Source organism: Oncorhynchus masou, chromosome 31 (assembly GCF_036934945.1).
Source record: "Oncorhynchus masou masou isolate Uvic2021 chromosome 31, UVic_Omas_1.1, whole genome shotgun sequence".
In the NCBI taxonomy this organism is placed as follows: Eukaryota; Metazoa; Chordata; class Actinopteri; order Salmoniformes; family Salmonidae; genus Oncorhynchus; species Oncorhynchus masou.
In genome coordinates this window covers 46,990,088-47,010,514 of record NC_088242.1, presented here as the reverse complement: position 1 = coordinate 47,010,514, position 20,427 = coordinate 46,990,088, and the positions used below count along the sequence as shown (strand labels likewise).

The following is a 20,427-nucleotide window of genomic DNA, read 5'->3' as shown; positions in this document are numbered from 1 at the left end:
CTTTTAACACATCTATCGGAGTCTGAGCCATAAACCGGGGTGCGGCCGGCAGGAGTGCTGAGAGGGCATGTGGAGTGAGCGTGGAGAGAGAGAACGGCTCAGGTGAGAGACTTGTGTACGTGGGAGAAACGGATGCATCTATTTGGATATTGAAATCGAGACATTATCAAGGGCCATCAAATGGGACAGGTAAGAGTTACATGTGCCGTTGGGAAGATGAGCTGTAAACGCAATCTGAAAAAGAGAGAGAGAGATGGGAGAAAGGGGGGGATTGGTCGACACACTGCGAGCAATTTAGACTAAGTATGCATTGAGATACTGATCTTTCATTACCAGGCCACTCGTGACAGGAAAATAGGGACAAAGGGGGGCTGTAATGAGAAGAGTTGTTACCGGCAATAAAAGGTTCCGTTTATAAATGTACATTCTAACAGGGATGATGTGTGCTGAGTTGAGAAGTTGGAATTCGAGTCCTATGACTGTTATTCTGAATTTGGGTTGGATCATTTATAAAATGTTGTGGTTATGATTCGGCTATAGCAAGAGAGAGTTACTCTTAAACTGGAGGGGTGGGGACACTGCTCAAATTTATTAGACCTAGGGAGGCTCTAGAAACTTTATCTAATTATCCTCCGACAGGGAGGTTGTTAGAGTACTTACTGGATGATAACTTGGGTCAACCATTCACTTTTTTTTGTTCTCTTTTAATGTTAAATCGCATCGATACATAGAGATATCTGGATGTTACGGTACAATTAAATTGCATACAAAGCTCAGTCTGCATTGTGAGATAACACCCCAAAGATTAAAATTAAGGAGAAGGCACGGAGAACATCATAACATGGGCATAGAATGTAACGGATGGATGGTTCTTTCCTCAGTTTTAGTCACATCAAGGGTGGTGTGAAGTTATTAAACATAGACTTTAAAAGGAAAGAGAAAATAAGTACATGTTTCTAGGTTTCGTGGAACATAAGAGTGATCAGTGTTCCAGAGGAGGGTATATTGACTAATTGATTTGAAAATGTTTTAGTATGTAGAAGTAGAAGTGCATTGGGAGTAGTGACTAGTGTGTTATGGGTTAGATGGAATGATATATGTGCAAATGTATCTGTAGCAGGGGGAGGGAGTGTTGGGACAGTGTTGGTCTGGTCCACACTCAGTACTACTTATAGCACCTGCAACGGTGAAGATCGGCATGTCTCTCCTCAGTGGGTGCATAGTTTCTTTCTAGAAGTGAGGTCCAGCTGTATAATGGGTGAGCTTGAAGTGGAGCTAAAGAGAGAGAGAGAGAGACTAGATTCCACCATAGACATGTTGATGGGTTGGGTCTGGGAGCTACTTTAAACATCATATTTGGGTTATTTTATTGGTTAATGCATCATGTGAAAGAGGATAGATGTTGGGGTAATTGTACTCTAAACAACATTTTTAAGGCATTGATGTGAATGCATATACAGTGCTGAGTTACCTCAAGAGAATGTAGCGTTGATTAGGGATATGCACTTGCCTATCAGGTGACAATGGAGGGGATGGGGAACAAAGTGAAAATTACATGGCTTGGGAACACCTCTCGGAACCTGGGGCCGGAAAGGTGAAGACTGGGCGAAAGCATGAGGTGGCATTTTAGGGCTTTCATTTCTTTGTGAAATCAAGCAGAAAAGTATCCTGGAGGCATAGAGTCAGTTGAAGATAGAGTGGGAATTGTCATGGTCTCAGACTTTGGTTTTCATGCAAATGTCATTTTGCATAGCTTATCACATTGTTAAAACTGGTATGTTTTGTGTTTCTCGTTGTTTGCAAGTCTTATGCTATCACTCTCGTAGGAACCAGATGGAGAGAGTGGATAAACTAAAAGCAGCTCAGCTGAAAGGAAGGAAGTCACCAGCTTCAGCTGGAATGTCATTTTGTTGTGTGATGACAGATGGAAATAAGATTGTTCTATGATCACACCATACACAGAGGCCATAAGTCTCGGAGTTCGAAAACCTCATGGAAAGGTGAAAACCTGAACCAGGACCAGATCACCGTCCGGTGATCCCAGGGGACCAGGTCTACACCAGAGTGTTCCCTGAGGAAGTGGAATGAGCCAAGGTGAGAGGGTCCCTACGAAGTGGTCCGAGCTACACCAACAGCTACTGTACCAGAGTTCTGGAGGCGGTCGGCGAGCGACCATCGAGCCATGAGGAAGCAGGGGATACTGATTCACCATGCAGGAGCCCGGAGGGAACGGAAGGAGAGGATGCTGAAACCTAGAATAAATGGTAAAAACACCTCCCACTAGCACCAGTACACCAACTAAGATAATGGCAGAAACACAAGAAAGTGGGTTGCTACAGAAAATCTGGACATCTGTTGAAGAAGAAACTATGAAGAAACTACACCAGAATCAAACATTGACCCAAAATTGAGAAAAGCAACAAATAAATGGCTGGTATAAGTGGGCCAGCCTATGAATTGTGTACTGTGTAGCAAATCCCCATGACAGGTAAATTAATCGTACCTGAACCTGCGACGTTTGAGGTTTGTGCAAATGGTGCAAACTAGATGTGAAACTTGGACATTTCCATCATGCTGACCCAATTTTCTGTGCCATGTGCCAAAGGGGTGAATGCCCCTTATGTTGGGATAAGGAATGTATTTAAAGGATACACATAGTATAACCATGTACTCAATGTAACAGTTGCTGAATGATAAATGATGTTAGACCTTCTGAATATCTGTTTGCCTAGACATGTATGTGACATAGGGTTTTCCAGTTACAAGAGTCCATGGACCGTGCCCTTAATCCTCTAACAGGTTTTTTCACTTCTGACCAAATAGTTGTTAGAGAGGTGTCTGTGAGGGAGGGACATAGTGGGGCAAAAAAGTATTTTGTCAGCCACCAATTGTGCAAGTTCTCCCACTTAAAAAGATGATAGAGGCCTGTAATTTTCATCATGGATACACTTCAACTATGACAGACAAAATGAGAAAAAAAAATTACATTAAAAATCCTACAATGTATTTATTTGCAAATTATGGTGGAAAATAAGTATTTGGTCACCTACAAACAAGCAAGATTTCTGGCTCTCACAGACCTATAACAACTTCTTTAAGTTCTTCGATATAGGGGGCGCTCTTTTAATTTTTGGATAAAAAAACATTCCCGTTTTAAACAGGATATTGTGTTACGAAAAGATGCTCGACTATGCATATAATTGACAGCTTTGGAAAGAAAACACTGTGACATTTCCAAAACTGCAAAGATATTATCTGTGAGTGCCACAGAACTGCTGCTACAGGCGAAACCAAGATGAAATTTTAATTAAAACTAGTTAAAACTTATGGCTAGGCGTCCCGCTAGCAGGACAACTTCCGGTGAACTGGAGGGAACGCAGTTCAAATAAATAATCATTAAAATTATGGATATTAAACATGTAGGTACATACAAGTGTCTTATATTGGTTGAAAACTTAAATTCTTGTTAATCTAACTGCACCGATTTACACCTGCACAGGTTTCATAAATTCCTAAAATCAAAAAAAGCAAATTTTCACTTCGTTTTTGAAAATCTTCCTCTGATTTGCCATCCAAAGGGTCCCAGCTATAACATGTAGTGTAATTTTGTTATATGCATATCCTGGCTTCAGGGCCTGAGCAACAGGTAGTTTACTTTGGGCACGTCAATCAGACAGAAATTGAGAAAAAAGGACCCTAGCCCAACCAAGTTCAAACAAACCATAGTTTTGGCATGTCGGTTAGGACATCAAATTTGTGCATGACACAAGTAATTTTTCAAACAATTGTTTACAGACTATTTCACTTATAATTCACTGTATCACAATTCCAGTGGGTCAGAAGTTTACATACAATAAGTTGACTGTGCCTTTAATAAACAGCTTGGAAAATTCTTGACGATGATGTCATGGCTTTTGAAGCTTCTCATTGGCTAATTAACATAATTAAGATTAAATGCCACTGCTCTTGTCGACAGGGTCGAAAGAGGTGAAAACGGCACCAGCACAACCCCAACAAAAAATCCCTTTTTCATGAACACAACCACCGCCTTGCTCATTCCGAATGCAGTGTGTACAGAATGTTCTGCTCTACATGTTTGCCAACCATGAGCAAAACTTCCTCCACTTTGATATCATTCTCCAGAACGCACCTGAAGCCATTCCAAAGAGACAGCGTTTCTTCCCCACTCAGCTGAGATGCCATCGTAGCCACCATGACTCCCAACCCAAAATAAACTAACCCCCCCAACTGTAAATGATAGTGGAACAGTGGAAACCAATAGACAAACGATGCGTTAACCCTCCAACATGAAATAAAATATCAAGAGACAAAAATAAGGACAAAGGAAGAGTACCCCTCTTCACGACCCACCACACAACCAACTACCGCAAGAGAGAGGGTGAGAGAGAGAGGGCAAGAGAGAGAGAGAAAGGGCAAGTGAGAGCACGCAAGAGAGGGCAAGAGAGAGTGAGAGAGAGAGGGCAAGAGAGAGAGGGCAAGAGAGAGAGAGAGAGGGCGAGAGAGAGGGGCAAGTAAAAGCACGCAAGAGAGGGCAAGAGAGAGTGAGAGAGAGAGGGCAAGAGAGAGAGGGCAAGAGAGAGAGAGAGAGAGAGGGCGAGAGAGAGAGGGCGAGAGAGAGAGGGCAAGAGAGAGAGAGAGTGAGAGAGCAAGAGAGAGAGAGAGAGGGCAAGAGAGAGAGAGAGAGGGCAAGAGAGAGAGAGAGGGCAAGAGAGAGAGAGAGGGCAAGAGAGAGAGAGGGCAAGAGAGAGAGAGAGGGGGCAAGAGAGAGAGAGAGCGCACGAGAGAGAGGCCAAGAGAGAGAGAGAGAGGGCAAGAGAGAGAGAGAGGGCAAGACAGAGAGAGAGAGAGGGCAAGAGAGAGAGATAGAGAGGGCAAGAGAGAGAGGGGGCAAGAGAGAGAGAGAGCAAGAGAGAGAGAGAGCGCACGAGAGAGAGAGGGGGGGCAAGAGAGAGACAGGGCAAGAGAGAGAGAGGCCAAGAGAGAGAGAGAGAGGGCAAGAGAGAGAGAGAGGGCAAGAGAGAGAGATAGAGAGGGCAAGAGAGAGAGAGAGGGGGCAAGAGAGAGAGAGCGCAAGAGAGAGAGAGGGGGCAAGAAAGAGAGAGAGCAAGAGAGAGAGAGAGAGAGGGCAAGAGAGAGAGAGAGAGGGGGCAAGAGAGAGAGAGAGGGCAAGAGAGAGAGAGAGGGGCAAGAGAGAGAGAGAGGGCAAGAGAGGGAGAGGGGGGCAAGAGAGAGAGAGCGCAAGAGAGAGATACATACACATGCAGATACACATACACACACACACACACACACACAGGGTTGCAGATTGCATTGTACTTATTTTATGTGCAATCTTATTCCATTCGTATTAATTTGTTTACAACTATTCTTAATTTTATTGACACCGGTATTATAATAATAATTCTGTGTGATGGTGTGTGTGTGTGTATATATGTGTATCTGCATGTGTATGTATATGTATATGTATGTATATGTATATATGTATATATGTGTGTATGTGTATGTATGTATATGTGTGTATATATATATATATATATATATATGTATGTATGTATGTATGTATGTATGTATGTATGTATGTATGTATGTATGTATGTATGTATGTATGTATGTATATATATATATAGTATTATTTTTATTTGTTTTTTTTCGATGTACTTTACTCAAACCAGTGAATATCACTTATTGTAAATGAGATCATTAACTATCAGCTCTTGGAATATCCAGGGCCTATACTCTTCACATTTTGGTTATAAAACAACAAATCCAGAATTGCTTAAAAACATCAAGGGACAGGACATCATAATCCTACTGGAAACATGGTGTCGTGGAGACATAGATACTCAGTGTCCCTCAGGCTATAGAGAAAGTTTACTACCATCAATCAAACATAAACATGTTAAACGGGGCAGAGACTCAGGTGGAATCATCATTTGGCATAAGCGGGACTTAGCGCTGGATGAAATGAAAAAGGTACCACTCACATTTGGCTAAAACTTAACAAAGGTACAATCTATTGTGACAATGATGTATACATATGTGCAGCTTATGCTCCTCCTTCAGATTCATCATATTATGATGATCAGTTTTTTGACAATCTCCAGACAGAAATCATTACATTTCAGGCACAGGGTAAAGTGCTTCTTTGTGGAGATTTCAATGCAAGAACAGGTTCTGAGCCTGACTACACTGATGCGGGAGGTAACCACCACATATTTGGACACCCCTCCGTATACAGTAGCCCTATTATAAATAATAGAAACAGTCCTGACCAAATACTGAACAAAAATGGAAAGGAGTTAGTACATCTCTGTCGAGCCTTAGGCCTGTACATGCTTAATGGTAGAATCAGAGGGGACTCTTTAGGTCAGTTTACTTACTGCTCAGCTCTTGGGACAAGTGTAGACGATTATGCCATCACTGACATTGACCCCTCTTCCATTAGTGCATTCACTGTCAGACCACAGACACCCTTGTCAGATCACAGTCAGATCAACGTGTTTCTGAAGAAATTAACCAGCAATATTCATTCAAAAAAACAGCCCAATAAACTCTACAACATAAACCAATCATACAGATGGGCTCCAAACAGTGCAGAGAGATTCACTGAAACATTGAACGCAAATGAAATAATGAACTCTATACAGTTTTTCAATAACTCACGGTACCAAAACAATAAAGATGGTGTCAATTCAGCTACTCAAAACATCAACTGCATATTCCAAAAAGCAGCATCGAAAGCAAATTTGAGAAAAACAAAGAAATGCAACATCAGAAGCAAAAATCAAAATGTTTCTGACAAATGGTTTGATAATGAATGTAAAACAATTAGAAAACACTTGAGACAAATGTCAAACAAAAAACATAAGCAGCAAAACAACCCAGAGCTACGATATGAATACTTTGAAACTCTGAAACTGTATAAACAAACACTGAAACGCAAGAAATTTAATTATACCAACAGGACACTTGATGAAATTGAAAACGCAATTGACCAAAATCATCAGTTCTGGGACATGTGGAACAATTTAAGCACAACAAAGCCACAAGAATTAGCAATACAAGATGTAGGAATTTGGAAAACTTATTTTGATAATCTATACAAAAACATCCCACAAAAAGACTTGCAACAGAACCAATTAGAAATTAAAGAAAAATTGAACATCCTTGAATCAGTCATTAAAAACAACCAAAATCCATTAGATTACCCAATAACCCAACAAGAACTAAATGAAAAGCTAAAATCTATTAAATCAAAGAAGGCTTGTGGTCTAGACAACATCAGAAATGAAATGCTGAAAAACAGCACACCTGAGTTGCAAAATGCTGTGCTTAAATTGTTCAACATGGTTTTAACTTCTGGCTGCTTCCCTGATGTCTGGAACCAGGGGCTCATCTCCCTATCCACAAAAGTGGAGACAAATCAGACCCCAATAATTACAGAGGAATTTGCGTAAACAGTAACTTGGGAAAGATTTTCTGTAGCATTTTGAATTCAAGAATTCAAACCTTTCTTCAAGAAAAAAATGTAATAAGTAAATGTCAAATTGGCTTTCTCCCTAACCATCGCACTACTGACCATATATACACCTTACACACACTAATTAATAAACACGTCCACCAAAAAAAAGAGGGCAAAATCTTTGCTTGCTTTATTGACTTTAAAAAAGCATTTGATTCGATTTGGCACGAAGGGCTATTCTACAAAATTCTACAAAGTGGGCTTGGTGGTAAGGTATATGACTTAATAAAATGTATGTACACAGAAAACAATAAAAAATGTGCAATAAAAATCAAAAACCAAAGAACAGAATTTTTTTCACAATGTCGAGGTGTGAGACAAGGCTGCAGTTTGAGTCCAAATCTTTTCAACATTTATATCAATGAATTAGCAGACATGTTGGACCAATCTCCAGCCCCAGGACTCACACTATTTGACACAGAGGTGAAATAACTGCTATATGCTGATGACGTGGTACTTCTATCACCAACCAAAGAAGGTCTTCAACAGAAAATTAATATTCTGGAGCAATATTGCCATAATTGGGCCCTGGCAGTAAATTTCCAAAAAACTAAAATCATGATTTTCCAAAAAAAACCCAGATGTCAGAAACACAAATATAAATTCACCCAGAACAACACCTTAATTGAACACACAAAAAATTACACCTATCTTGGTCTGACCATATCTGCATCGGGAAACTTTAATATGGCAGTGAATGCACTCAAAGAAAAAGCCCGCAGAGCAATGTATGCAATAAAAATGAAATTATTCAAAATCAACATCCCAATTAGAATTTGGACTAAAATATTTGACAGTGTAATCCTACCAATAGCTCTTTATGGAAGTGAGGTTTGGGGGCCACTCAATAAACTGGACTTTAAAATGTGGGACAAACATCCAATTGAAGCCCTACATGCAGAATTCTGTCGGAAAATCCTACAAGTCCAGAGAAATACACCAACTAATGCATGTAGGGCAGAATTGGGCCGTTTTCCAGTAATAATGAAAATACAGAAAAGATCATTAAAATTTTGGCTACATCTGAATTCAAGTCCAAATTCAAGTCTGCAATTTAAATCACTTCAAACCCAAGAGCTGAGCCCAGAAACGAGCCCTCTTAGTCAGCTGGTGTTGGACCTCACCAACCAAGCTGACACCAGCACTGCTTCAAAAGAAAGAATTCCAATAAGCAAAATCATGAACCAATCAAAGGAATCATATTTACAACATTGGAAAAATGAAACAAAATCCCAAAGCCGACTAAATTGCTATCTGACCCTAAACAGAGAATATGAATTGGCTGATTATCTCCACTCTGTCAGAGATACGAAGCAGAGACAGATCCTTACCAAGTACAGGCTGAGTGACCACCGATTGGCAATAGAAACCGGCAGACATAAAAAGACATGGCTACCCAAAGAGGAGCGTGTATGTGGTCACTGCATAACAGGGGAGGTAGAGACAGAGATGCACTTTCTCCTTTACTGTGATAAATATTCCTCACAAAGAGATTCATTATTCACAGAAATTACTAAACATATTCCAAATTTTTACAAATTGAACCCAGAGGAAAAACTAAGAATACTCATGGGCGAAGGAGCAATGGCTCCTCTTGCAGCCAAATATGTATTTTCCTGCCATAGCCTGAGGGACACTGAATAATAACATCTGCATAGTAAGCAGTAACTTAATTGTTATTGCTATTATTGTTATTACTGTAATTATTATTATTTTTGTATTTAATTTTGTATTATTATTTACTACACTTTTATATTTTATATTTGCTATCATTTAGAATTTTGTTACAATGTATATTGTATACATTGTTGCTTTGGCAATATTGACACAATGTTTTTCATGCCAATAAAGCAGCTTGAATTTGAATTTGAATTTGAGAGAGCAAGAGAGAGAGAGAGAGCAAGAGAGAGAGAGAGAGCGCAAGAGAGAGAGCGCAAGAGAGAGAGACAGAGCGCAAGAGAGAGATAGCGAGAAAGAGAGAGCAAGAGAGAGAGAGAGAGAGAGAGAGCAAGAGAGAGAGAGAGCAAGAGAGAGAGAGAGGGCAAGAGAGAGAGAGAGGGCAAGAGAGAGAGAGAGGGCAAGAGAGAGAGAGAGGGCGAGAGAGAGAGAGAGAGAGAGAGAGAGAGAGAGAGAGGGCAAGAGAGAGCAAGAGAGAGAGAGAGAGCAAGAGAGAGAGAGAGCAAGAGCGAGAGTGTAGAGAGAGAGAGGTCAAGAGAGAGAGACAGAGAGAGAGAGAGAGAGAGAGAGAGACAGAGACAGAGAGAGAGGGCGAGAGAGAGAGAGGGCAAGAGAGAGAGAGAGGGCAAGAGAGAGAGAGAGGGCAAGAGAGAGAGAGAGGGCAAGAGAGAGAGAGAGAGAGAGAGAGAGACCTCAACAATCTAGCCGACACCAGCATTGCTTCTAAAGAAAGAATTCCAATAAGCAAAATCATGAACCAATCAAAGGAATCATATTTACAACATTGCTATTATTGTTATTACAGTAATTATTAATGTTTATCATTCTAAATGTGGTTGGTAATAGTAGTGATAACAGTTTAGTGATGGTGGTAGTAGTCGTAGTAATGATGATTTTAAGTTGTAGTACTGATATAAAGGAGAAGATGACCGTTATTTAGTTATAAGTTAGTTTCATTTTCCATAATTTGATTTTATATATATTACATTTCTACTATTGACTGTTACCATTTTATTGTTATTATTTTTTTATTTTATGTTGTATTATTTACTACACTTTTATATTTTATATTTGCTATCATTTATAATTTTGTTACAATGTATATTGTATACATTGTTGCTTTGGCAATATTGACACAATGTTTTTCATGCCAATAAAGCAGCTTGAATTTGAATTTGAAGAGAGAGAGAGGAGGCAAGAGAGAGAGAGAGAGCAAGAGAGAGAGAGAGAGCGCAAGAGAGAGAGAGAGAGCGAGAGAGGGCAAGAGAGAGAGAGAGAGAGGGCAAGAGAGAGAGAGAGGGCAAGACAGAGAGAGAGAGAGGGCAAGAGAGAGAGAGAGGGCAAGACAGAGAGAGAGAGAGAGGGCAAGAGAGAGAGGGCAGAGAGAGAGAGGGCAAGAGAGAGAGAGGGCAAGAGAGAGAGAGGGCAAGAGAGAGAGAGAGAGGGCAAGAGAGAGAGAGAGAGGGCAAGAGAGAGAGAGAGGGGGCAAGAGAGAGAGAGAGAGAGAGGGCAAGAGAGAGAGAGAGAGGGCAAGAGAGAGAGAGAGAGCAAGAGAGAGAGAGAAAGGGCAAGAGAGAGAGAGAGAGAGCAAGAGAGAGAGCAATAGAGAGTGAGAGAGAGGGCAAGAGAGAGAGAGAGAGAGAGAGAGAGAGAGCAAGAGAGAGTGAGAGAGAGCAAGAGAGAGTGAGAGAGAGGGCAAGAGAGAGTGAGAGAGAGAGAGAGAGAGAGAGAGGGGGCAAGAGAGAGAGCGCAAGAGAGAGAGACAGGGCATGAAGAGAGAGAGAGATCAGATCATGTGCGCCTGTGTTATTGATTGGGAATACTGACATTAATCAAATTACAACTTTGTGGGTTCAATCCCTGCAACCACCTTACTTTCACGATCTATCCTGCATACCGCTCTGTTTCTGTAGTGTCTGAATATTCAAAAAAATACGAAAGGAGGGTGGAATTGATATCTGTCATTTTTTTTTAAGAAGTAAGATTTAACCCCCATCCCCTGTGTATGTGGAGTGGGGGTGGGCAGGAGGGGGATTGTCTGTGGGTGAGAGGAGGGTGAGATATTTATTTTAAGGTGAACAGAAGGGCCAAAATGCTCTAGTAGGCCCTCTGTTCCTTATTGGAAAGACAGAGAGAGACAAAAACACGAACTTACTCTATGAAGTAGACCTCTTCTTTCTCAGTGTAGGCCATCTCCCAGTTGTCGGGTAGGGGTCCCAGTTCTTCCTCATCTCCTTTGGGGAGTTTGGGCGGTGATTTGGGGGGTTCCCGCTTGGGGGACTCCTCTCCCTCTGTGGGGCGCTCAGTGAAGGGAGGGGGAAGGGTGAGGACATCCATCATAGACACCTCCTCAGACACATCCGTGCTCTTGTCCTCATGCTCGCTTGACTCTGTAGAGAAGATAGCGAGAATCAAATTCAGAGAGCTGTTTCAAAGCTCAGCACTTTATATACAGTTGAAGTCGGAAGTTTACATACACCTAAGCCAACTACATTTAAACTCAGTTTTTCACAATTCTTGACATTTAACCCTTGTAAAAATGCATGTCTTAGGTCAGTCAGGATCACCACTTTATTTTAAGAATGTGAAATGTCAGAATAATAGTATAGAGAATGATTTATTTCAGCTTTTATTTCTTTCATCACATTCCCAGTGGGTCAGAAGTTAACCTCTTGAACCTCTGGGGGCAGTATTTCATTTTTGGATGAAAAACGTTCCCGTTTTAAACAAGATATTTTGTTACGAAAAGATACTCGACTATGCATATAATTGACAGCTTTGGAAAGAAAACACTCTGACGTTTCCAAAACTGCAAAGATATTGTCTGTGAGTGCCCCAGAACGAATGCTACAGGCGAAACCAAGATGAAATTTCATACAGGAAGTGAGCCAGATTTTGGAGGCGCTGTGTTCCAATGTCTCCTTATATGGCTGTGAATGCGCAAGGAATGAGCCTACGCTTTCTGTCGTTTCCCCAAGGTGTTTGCAGCATTGTGACGTATTTGGTAGGGGTAGTATACAGAAGATAGCCCTATTTGGTAAAATACCAAGTCAATATTATGGCAAGAACAAATCAAATAAGCAAAGAGAAACGCCAGTCCATCATTAATTTAAGACATGTGTAACGGCGTTCTTCGTTTGTCGCAAGAAAGTCGGACCGAAATGCAGCGTGGTGGTTACTCATGTCTTTAATGAAATGAATTGCGGTACATGAAATAACTGAGACAAATACAAAACAACAAAACGGAACGTGAAACCTAATTACAGCCTATCTGGTGAAACTACGCAGAGACAGGAACAGTCACCCACGAAATACACAATGAAACCCAGGATACCTAAATATGGTTCCCTATCAGAGACAACAAGAATCACCTGACTCTGATTGAGAACCGCCTCAGGCAGCCAAACCTAAACTAAACACACCCTTAATCAACCACAATCCCAATGCCTACGAAAACCCCAAATACGACAACACAATAACATAAACCCATGTCACACCCTGGCCTGACCAACTAATTAACTAAAACACAAAATACAAAGACCAAGGCGTGACAGAATCCCCTCCCCCCCCTAAGGTGCGGACTCCCAGACGCACCTCAAAACCATAGGGAGGGTCCGGGTGGGGGTCTGTCCATGGTGGCGGTTCCGGCTCGGGATGTGGAGCCCACTCCATAAATGTCATAGTTCCTCCCCTTCGCTTCCTGGTATAATCCACCCTCGCCGCCGACCATGGCCTAATAGTCCTCACCCAGAACCCCACTGAACTGAGGAGCAGCTCGTGACTGAGGGGCAGCTCGGGACTGAGGGGCAGCTCGGGACGGAAGCAGCTCAGGACTGAGGGGAAGCTCGGGACTGAGGGGCAGCTCGGGACTGAGGGGCAGCTCAGGACTGAGGGGCAGCCCAGCACTGAGAGGAAGACCAGCCAGGCAGTTGAATCCGGCAGATCCTGGCTGGCTGGCAGTTCTGGCAGATCCTGGTTGACTGGCGGATCTGGAAGAGTCTGGTTGACTAGCAGATCTGGAAGAGTCTGGTTGACTAGCGGATCTGGAAGAGTCTGGTTGACTAGCAGATCTGGAAGAGTCTGGTTGACTGGCAGATCTGGAAGATTCTGGTTGACTGGCAGATCTGGAAGAGTCTGGTTGACTGGCAGATCTGGAAGAGTCTGGTTGACTGGCAGATCTAGAAGAGTCTGGTTGACTGGCAGATCTGGAAGAGTCTGGCTGACTGGCAGATCCTGGCAGACTGACGGCTCTGGCTGCTCCATGCTGACTGGCGGCTCTGGCTGCTCCATGCAGATTGACAGCTCTGGTGGCTTCCTGCAGACTGACAGCTCTGACTGTTCCATGCAGACTAACAGCTTTGGCAGCTCCTTGTCGACTGGCAGCTCCTTGCAGACTGGCAGCTCCTTGCAGACTGGCAGCTCCTTGCAGACTGGCAGCTCCATGCAGACTGGCAGCTCCTTGCAGACTGGCAGCTCCTTGTAGACTGGCAGCTCCTTGCAGACTGGCAGCTCCATGCAGACTGGCAGCTCCATGCAGACTGGCTGCTCCATGCAGACAGACAGCTCTGGCTGCTCCATGCAGACTGACAGCTCTGACTGCTCCATGCAGGCTGACAGCTCCTTGCAGACTGGCAGCTCCTTGCAGACTGGCAGCTCTGGCTGCTTCATGCAGACTGGCAGCTCAGGTTGCTCCGAACAGGCAGGAGGCTCCGGCAGCACTGTAGAGGAGGAATGCTCTAGAAGCGCTGAACAGGCGGGAGACTCCGGTAGCGCAGGAGAGGAGAAAGGCTCTTATAGCGCTGAACAGACAGGAGACTCCAGCAGCGCTGTAGAGTAGGAAGGCGCTGGCTGCGCTGAACAGGCGAGGCGCACTGAAGGCCTGGTGCGTGGTACTGGAACTGGTGGTACTGGATCGAGGACATGCACAGGAAGCCTGGTGCGGGGAGCTGCCACCGGAGGACTGGTGTGTGAAGGTGGCACAGAATGGACTGGACCGTGAAGGTGTACTGGAGAGCCTGAGAGCAGGACTGGCACAGGACGTGCAAGGCTAGGTAGGTACACAGGAGGCCTAGTGCATGAGGCTGGCACATTTTTCACCAGCCGACTAACACGCACCTCAGGACTAGTATGGAGCGCTGACCCAGGTGCCATTAAATCCCCGACACGCTCCGTCGGACGAATCTTGTACCTAAAGCACCAAACTAGCAACCCCCTCGTTACTCTCTCCTCCAATTTCTCCATTAACTCCTTCACAGTCTCTGCTTCGCTCACCTCCAACACCGGTTCTGGTCTCCTCCTTGGCTCCTCACGATAAACAGGGAGAGTTGGCTCAGGTCTGTCTCCTGACTCAGCCACTCTCCCTCTGAGCCCCCCCCCCCAATACATTTTTGGGGCTGACTCACGGGCTTTCCTCTGCGCCGTCGTAATTGCCTCTCCAACTCCATTCTCCTATAGCCCTCTTCGCACTGCTCCAGCGAATCCCAGGCGGGCTCCGGCAGTCTCTCTGGATCGACCTCCCACCTGTCTATTTCATCCCACGTCGTATACTCCATGCTTCTGCTGTCCATAACGACATCCCTTCGCTGCTCCTGCTGTCGCTGCCTGTTAACACGCTGCTTTGTCCGTGTGTGGTGGGTGATTCTGTAACGGCGTTCTTCGTTTGTCGCAAGAAAGTCGGACCGAAATGCAGCGTGGTGGTTACTCATGTCTTTAATGAAATGAATCGCGGTACATGAAATAACTGAGACAAATATAAAACAACAAAACGGAACGTGAAACCTAATTACAGCCTATCTGGTGAAACTACACAGAGACAGGAACCCACGAAATACACAGTGAAACCCAGGCTACCTAAATACGGTTCCCTATCAGAGACAACAAGAATCACCTGACTCTGATTGAGAACCGCCTCAGGCAGCCAAACCTAAACTAAACACACCCCTAATCAACCACAATCCCAATGCCTACGAAAACCCCAAATACGACAACACAATAACATAAACCCATGTCACACCCTGGCCTGACTAATTAACTAAAACACAAAATACTAAGACCAAGGCGTGACAACATGAAAGTCAATCACCATGAAAATGTCAAGAACTTTTAAAGTTTCTTCAATTGCAGTCGCAAAAACCATCAAGCGCTTTGATGAAACTGAATCTCATGAGGACCACTACAGGAAAGGAAGACCCAGAGTTACCACTGCTGCAGAGGATAAGTTCATTAGAGTTTACCAGCCTCAGATATTGAGTTCAAGAAACAAACACATCTCAACATCAACTGTTCAGAGGAGACTGTGTGAATCAGGCCTCCATGGTGCAAAGAATTGCTGCAAAGAAACCACTACTAAAGGACACCAACAAGAAAAAGAGACTTGTTTGGGCAAGGAAACACGAGCAATACATCTGTCCTTTGGTCTGATGAGTCCAAATTTGAGAGTTTTGGTTCCAACCTCTGTGTCTTTGAGAGACGCAGAGTAGCTGAACAGATGATCTCCGCATGTGTGGTTCCCACCGTGGCATGTGGAGGAAGTGTGATTGTGTGGGGGTGCTTTGCTGGTGACACTGTCTGTGATTTATTTCAAATTCAAGGCACACTTAACCAGCATGACTACCACAGCATTCTGCAGCTATACGCCATCCCATCTGCTTTGCACTTAGTCCTACTATTGTTTGTTTTTCAACAGGATATTGACCCAACACACCTCCAGGCTGTGTAAGGGCTATTTGACCAAGAAGGAGAGTGATGGTGTGCAGGTCAGATGACCTGGCCTCCACAATCACCCGACCTCAACCCAACTGAGATGGTTTGTAATGAGCTGGACCTCAGATTGATGGTAATACAGCCAACAAGTGTTCAGCATATATGGGCACTTCATCAAGACTGTTGGAAAAGCATTTCAGGTGAACCTGGTTAAGAGAATGCCAAGAGTGTGCAAAGCTGTCAAAGGCAAAGGCTGGCTACTTTGAAGAATCAAAAATATATATATACTTTTCTGGTTATAACATGATTCAATATGTGTTATTTCATAGTTTTGATGTCTTCACTATTATTATACAATGTAGAGAATAGGAAAAATTAAGAAATTCTTGAATGAGTAGGTATGTCCAAACTTTTGACTGGTACTGTACAAATGAAGTGGGTAAAACAGTATGTAAACATTATTAACGTGACCAGTGCTCAGTGACTGTTTATTTTTTATTTTACTAGGCAATTCAGTTAAGAACAAATTCTTAATTTCCATGACGGCCTAGGAACAGTGGGTTCAGGGGCAGAACGACAGATTTGTATGTTGTCAGCTCAGGGATTGAATCTTGCAACCTTTCGGTTACTAGTCCATTGCTCTAACCACTATGCTACGCTGCCGCCTATGGACATATGGTAATAGTGTCTAAGGTGCAGGGTTGAGTACCAGGTGGTTGTCACGATTTCCGCCGAAGTCGGTCCTTCTCCTTGTCAATTGATCCACTTTTAATATTCCATTTGTTTTGTCTTAGTCTTACACACCTGGTTTCACTCACCTAATTACTCACAATTACTCACTCACCCAATTACCTGTTTATTATTTAACCCTCTGTTCACCATGTTTGTTTGTGAGTGATTGTTTATTGTATTTTCGGTCCGTTATTGTGTGCTCGTGATGTTACTTTGTACATTTGTCATTTTGAGTAAATGTACATTGATTACTCATATTTGCTGTCCTGCGCCTGACTTTCTACACCAGCTACACACAGGGCCCTTACAGTGGTAGCTGGCGAGTAGCAGTGACTAAAGTTCATGGGCCTCATTTATAAAAGCTGCTTATGCACCAATTACGCCCTAAAACATGCATGCACCAATTTTTATGCAAAAGTTGACATTTATCAAACCTGAACTTGACGTGAGAATATGCTTATCCTCCCACAAACTTTAGACCATGCATACTCAGTTTCTAGTGGTTTAAGTATTGCATTGCAAGAATGCAAAAGTAGCACAATATGGGGAATATATGATGACTTTTTCATATCCAAAAAAACAAGTAGGTAAAAATAGTAACAAGATGCAATCATTTGCTGTGAGTAAGAAGAGCAAAAATCTATTTTTTCTTCTTCTTTGCGTTCTAAAATAATTTGAAATCTATTTCCAATTATTTATTTCATTTCGATGATCATTGCAGAATAAATTACTCACCTTTTCTGACTGTGATGGTTTCATACTTGTGAAATAGCCAATAGGCCTACAAGTTAGGATATGCTACCATTCGTCCCATCTCTAATTTAATTGGACCCACTTCACAGTATTAAATAAATAAGCTACTGGTATTTAGAGTATTATGTTCTATACTATCCGTTCCGAAGCGCAGTTTTGCAGTAGAATAGAGAGTTCACCTCTATTTGTCTGTAGGCTTTGTCTGAATAATGTAATGTAAAATTTCTCGAGCAGCCTAGACAATATTTCATTTATAAACATAATACATACACTGAGTATACAAACATTAAAAGCACCTGCTCTTTCCATGACATAGACTAACCACGTGAATCCAGGTGCAATCCACTTCAATCAGTGTAGATGAAGGGGAAGAAACAGGTTAAAGAAGGATTTTTAAGCCTTGAGACAATTGAGAAATTGATTGTGTATGTGTACCATTTAGAGGGTGAATGGGTGAAACAAAAAATGTAAGTGCATTTGAACAGGGTACGGTAGTACGTACCAGGCACACCAGTTCATGTTAACTGCAATGCTGCTGGGTTTTTCACACTCAACAGTTTCCCATGTGTATCAAGAAGGGTCCACAACACAAAGGACATCCAGTCAATTTGATAAAACTGTGGAAAGCATTGGAGTCATCATGGGCCAGCATTCCTGTGGAACGCTTTCGACCACTTGTAGAGTCCATGCCCCAACGATGAAATTAGGCGGTTCTGGCACTGTTCTGAGGGAAAAGGGGTAGGGGGGGTGCAACTCAATAATATTTGGAATACTCAGTGTATATCATAACCATTGCAACTTTTCTGTCCATGATTAGTTCATGTTACCGAAACAGCCATACAACAAATTACAATGCGCATCTCTCTTTTAATTAGGCCTGTTAGAGACTATTATAATTTCAAGTTTTTGCTCTATGCATCCTAAAGGAAGTGCGGGTGATAAGATACAGTAGAATTTAACAGATGAACAGACAGTTGATATTTTGCATTGAAGTAGGCTACTGTAAGGCTACTGTAGGCTAGTTTACAATGTTTCGAGCAGTGCAGCTTATTTAGGTTCAGGAGAAAATAAATGCAAAACATTAAATCCAAATAAACTATTTACAGGTCCACAACAATGTGTAATTGTTTTAGTGTTTTAGAAATGGGCATATACAGCAAAGGTCATTGCAAAACGTAACATTTTGCTACCACCTCCAAAGACATTTGATCAAGTTCACCATTAAAACCTTTAAGGATTTGACCCTTTAAAATTTTTGGGGGACAGATTTAATTTTTTCTCAGCCATATTTAAGCCATATTCAAAATTGAATTCAAAACTGATTACTGAAATTATCTGATTCATAAATTGATGTTGTAACGTTAGTTGCTAGCAGCTAAAAATGTTAACTTTGTTGAATCTAACCAAACTCTCCACCGTACGTAGCTAGCTAGTTAGCTACATTAGCTAATTTAAACAATTCTTTAAAATCACATATAATAGCATAAAGCAGCGACTGTCTATTTGTTTTACCTTGATCATCGGTATTAGCTACTCTTTGGCCTTATCTCCAAAATTATTTGAAGTCTCATCACAAAATCATACATAGAAATGTCCAGGCACTAAGATGGCTTTTGACTGATGTTGCAGCATCTTAGCCTGATTTATCCAGACTTTCTGGCAATTGTGTAATCAGGGCCGGTTCCAGGAATAAGTGACATAGCTTAGGGCCACCGGCCGGTAGATGCCCCGACCCAAAACAGAGATTTTTGTGGGGTCTCAACTTACTATTTAATTTTATAATCAATACAAAACATACACATACAAACAACAACATCATACAAACATTAACTACATCACACCTGCCTAGACCCACTGGCACACACCCCCATCTCCAGTGCCCGCATCACTTTCTGTGAAACTGCAACATTTTGTTTCTCTCTGTAGCTCACGTATATAAATCTTTAGATTTTTACATTGTGTCAATGATGGCAGATTGATTGAGTTCCAAGTTTTTTATATACGTACATTTTAGCTAACTTTGGGGCAGCAGGTAGCCTAGTGGTTCGAGCATTGGGCCAGTAACCAAAAGGTTGCTAGATCAAATCCCTGAGCAGTCAAGGTAAAAATATGTCATTCTGCACCTGAACAAGGCAGTTAACCCACTGTTCCTAGACCATCTTTGTAAATAAGAATAAGCTCTTAACTGATTTGCCTAATTAAATAAAGGTTTAAAAAAATGTAAACTGTCATTTCGTTAGTTGCAACTTTCCCACCATATTGTGCCGGCCACTAGGTAGTTAGTCTAGCCAGTTATGTAAACTTGTAGTTATCATGGCTGACTACCGATTGGGCACATGCCCAGGGGCCCTGACCTCCAGGAGTACCAGTAAATAATCTGTCTATGTGCCCTTGAACAAGGATAAAAGCGTCTGCTAAATGACTAAAATGTCAAATGTAGGTTTGGGGCCCCAAGACCAAATCTTACTTAGGGCCCCCAAAAGGCTAGAGCCGCCTCTGTGTATAATTCTTAAAGAACAGCTATTGAAAAGCAAACAAGAGGTGGTGAGACCAGTTACAGAAATTATTACAATACCAAACATAAGAAAATATAATATTTCACTCAAGTCAAACTTACCAGCATGATTGTAATGCAGTCATCAGTACTATTCATATTAACCTACTCGACCTCCTCAGCACAAACAAGAATATGAAATGAATGAATCACACATTGTTAAATGTGGTAGCTGCAAGCTGTCTGTGTTTACATCCCTCTCAGTCCAATAACCAAACACGGCTATAGTAGAAGGAGAGAAGTAACAAAAGAAATGGTGGGGAGACTAGGTGGATGTTCAGATCTACTGGAGTGTTACCCTCCTGTAGCTTATCAACCAGCTAGTTATTAGCTAGACTAGGGTTTTAGAAAACCTACAAGACGGTATCTCTCCAGGAGAGCCCTGTATCAGATCATGCAGGATCTTGTATTGATTCCGTCTTCTTATGGTCATCCTCATCGTGGTACTCGGGGGCATGATTGGTGT

The 20,427-nt window shown here is 42.3% G+C and overlaps 1 protein-coding gene across 1 annotated transcript in view; it reads right to left on the bottom strand.

The window, feature by feature from the left end:
- The window catches only part of LOC135524029 (membrane-associated guanylate kinase, WW and PDZ domain-containing protein 2-like), a 358,255-nt gene that overhangs the window by 149,804 nt on the left and 188,024 nt on the right, over positions 1 to 20,427 (bottom strand). The window contains 1 exon segment of the mRNA XM_064951156.1: positions 11,376 to 11,610. Coding sequence (XP_064807228.1) covers positions 11,376 to 11,610 — 235 coding nt within the window.